Consider the following 2804-nt stretch of genomic DNA (forward strand, 5'->3'; position numbering starts at 1 on the left):
CAGGACGTTGCACTTGCCAGGCAGGTGCTTGTGCTGCTGAGCTATATCCCTGGCTTGCAATGTTCTTAAAGCTAATACAGACACAAGTTGATTTTTTTTTTATAAATAATATTGTAAGCTTTGGAATATAGCATTAGCTCAGCAAACATAGATGACATCTATTAGTTATCATATCTTACTTTCTGTGGTATCTGAGCAAACATATTCCATTTCCAGGTTTAATTTATGTAATTGGGGGAATCAGCAATGAAGGAATAGAGCTTCGTTCCTTTGAAGTTTATGATCCACTTTCTAAGCGTTGGTCTCCACTTCCTCCAATGGGAACCAGGAGGGCGTATCTTGGTGTGGCTGCACTCAATGACTGCATCTATGCTATTGGAGGATGGAATGAGACACAAGATGCTCTTCATACTGTAGAAAAATATTCCTTTGAAGAGGTATATTGAATGATTTCAAATATTTAGTATCTCAGTTGTCTTTTAATGTCTGTGAGATCTGTAGTGATGTATTCTCTTTCAATCATGATTTTAATCATGTATGGTTTTCTTTTTTTTTTTGTTTTTTGTTTTCTTTCCAGTACCGAGAATCGAACTCACAACCTTCCGCTTGCCAGGCAGGCGCTGTGCCACTGAGCTAAATCCCCAGCTCTCATTTATGGTTTTCACTCCCTTTGTTTTCAGAGAATCAGTTTTGATATCACTGATTTTTTCCATTGTCCATTTTCTGTTTCTTTAATTTCTGTTATTTTTCTATTTATTTTAGGTGTTGCCCTTTTTCTAACTTTGTGTTTTGCTACGTAACCCAGGCTGGCCTTGAACGCACTATGTAACCCAGGCTGGCCTCAAACTTATAGTGATCTTCTTGCCTCAGCCTCCTAAGTGCTGAGATTATAGGCGTGCACCACTATGCCTGGCTCATTTTTTCTAAATCCTTTTTCTTTTCTTTTGTCTTTTTGAGACAGGGTCTGGCTATGCAGTTCAGGCCGGCCTTGAACTCACTTTGTAGCTTAGGCTGCTCTCGAACTCACAATGATTCTCCTGTCTCAGCTTCCCAAGTACTAGGATTACAGGCCATACCTGGCTTCTAAATTCTTAAAGTAGAAGCTGGGATAATTGATTTCCTTTTTCTGTAATATGAAACTTTAAAGGTATAAATATTCTTGAAGCACTGATATAACTACATCCCATGTATTTTACTATATTTTGTGAGGGGTTTTTTGTTTTGTTTTGCTTTGTTTTTTGTCTTTTTGAGTCAGGGTTTCACTATGTAGTTCAGGCTGGCCTTGAATTCACATTGTAGCCCAGGCTGGCCTCAAAACTCCCAGCAATCCTCCTGCCTTAGCAGGAGTCCTGAGATTATAGAGATGTGCCACCATGCCTGGCTCTGTTGTATTTTAATTAGGATATTTTGAAATATTTTCTAGTTTACCTGATGATTTCTCCTTTGATCCATGGGCTGGGTATACTTTCATGGTAAAATGCATGCTTAGTATCTGTGAGGCTCTAGATTCAGTCTATCACGAGAGAGAGAGAGAGAGAGAAAGAGAGAGAGAGAGAGAGAGAGAGAGAGAGAGAAACAGAAGAAGGGAGAGAGGGAGGGATACATATTTAATTACAAATATGTGGGAGTTTTCCAGATATCTTTTTGTTATTGTTTTCAAATTTAATTCCATTTGATCAGAGAATACATTTTGTACTGTTTTTGTTCTGATAAATGTTGCATGTGCACCTGAAAAGAATTTGTTTTCTGCCATTGTAGAACATGGAGTTCTAATGTCCTGTTTTGTTTTGTTTTTTTTTTCCGTCTTTTTGAGACAGAGTTTCACTATGCAGTTCAGGCTGGCCTTGAACTCCGTGTAGCCAGGCTGGCCTTGTAGCAATCCTTCTGTCTCAGACTCCTGAGTGCTGGGATTACAGGAATGCATCTCTATGCCTGGCTGTCTTTTTGTCCCTTTTTTTTTCTTTTTTGAGACAGAGTCTTGCCATGTACTTCAAACTGGTTTTGAACTCACTGTGTAGCCCAGGCTGGCTACTTTGGTTGGTAAGAACTTGAGACTTGTGTGAACTCTGAGAATTCAGGAGCTTACAACTACACCATATGCAGGCATAGATTAGTAGTCAGCCAAAGACTCAAGGGAACCTCTATTCTCCAGCACTGTTCCCTGGACATTTCAGCTGTTTCAATCTCTGATCTCTCCTAAATTAATTATCATGCTCCTTTGGTGATACTCTTGCTATACTGCTATTGAGCAAGCCCCTTAAGAGATGAAGCTCACCTCATTTCTTTCTTTTTCTCAGAAATCAGAGTTTAGCAGGCTGAGGATATAGCTCAGTAGCACAAGCGCTTCCCAGGAAAGCTCAAGGTCCTGAGTTCAATTCCTGGTACCAAACAAAAAAAAAAAAATCAGAGTTTAGCATTGTCTATTGTCCAGTGTCTAAGAACTTTGTTTCATATGTTTTGTCCAGTTTTTTAGGTCTTAATGGCAGGAAGGCAAGTTTGGTAACAATGAATCTCCCATACCTAGATGTGGAACTCCTTCCTTTGTCTTTTTGATGTGTTGCCATCATTCATTGACCATTTCTTTTTTTTCTGTCATAATAAAATATTTCAGGCTCATCCTATACTTCTTCTCTTCCAGCCCTGGAATGAGCCATTTCTCCAAAAAGTTCCAGGTCCACTTAGTAAATGACAGTATCTGCACTGCACTGTCTTAACTTCTGTGGCATTGTAGTAACTTTGGAATCAGAAAGTGTGTCTTCCAGATGTGAGTTTTTTTTTTTTTCTTTCTTGAGACAGGGTCTTGC

The 2804-nt window shown here is 39.2% G+C and overlaps 1 protein-coding gene and 1 long non-coding RNA gene across 4 annotated transcripts in view; one reads left to right on the forward strand and one right to left on the reverse strand.

The window, feature by feature from the left end:
• Window positions 1-2317, reverse strand: part of LOC106150082 — an 8621-nt gene extending 6304 nt beyond the window's left edge. Inside the window, exons 1-2 of the long non-coding RNA XR_001236677.1 lie at window positions 2276-2317; window positions 1429-1513 (exon numbers count right to left, since the gene is read on the reverse strand). This is a non-coding gene — a long non-coding RNA (uncharacterized LOC106150082). The remainder of the gene's footprint in view (window positions 1-1428; window positions 1514-2275) is intronic.
• Window positions 1-2804, forward strand: part of Ipp (intracisternal A particle-promoted polypeptide) — a gene marked incomplete in the record, with an annotated part of 27153 nt that overhangs the window by 20793 nt on the left and 3556 nt on the right. For all 3 annotated transcript variants that reach the window (XM_005398697.2, XM_013521583.1, XM_013521582.1), the window contains 1 exon segment: window positions 217-437. In XM_005398697.2, the coding sequence (XP_005398754.2) occupies window positions 217-437 (221 nt within the window).

This window comes from Chinchilla lanigera, unplaced genomic scaffold (assembly GCF_000276665.1).
Source record: "Chinchilla lanigera isolate Chin_1 unplaced genomic scaffold, ChiLan1.0 scaffold00063, whole genome shotgun sequence".
Taxonomy (NCBI): domain Eukaryota; kingdom Metazoa; phylum Chordata; class Mammalia; order Rodentia; family Chinchillidae; genus Chinchilla; species Chinchilla lanigera.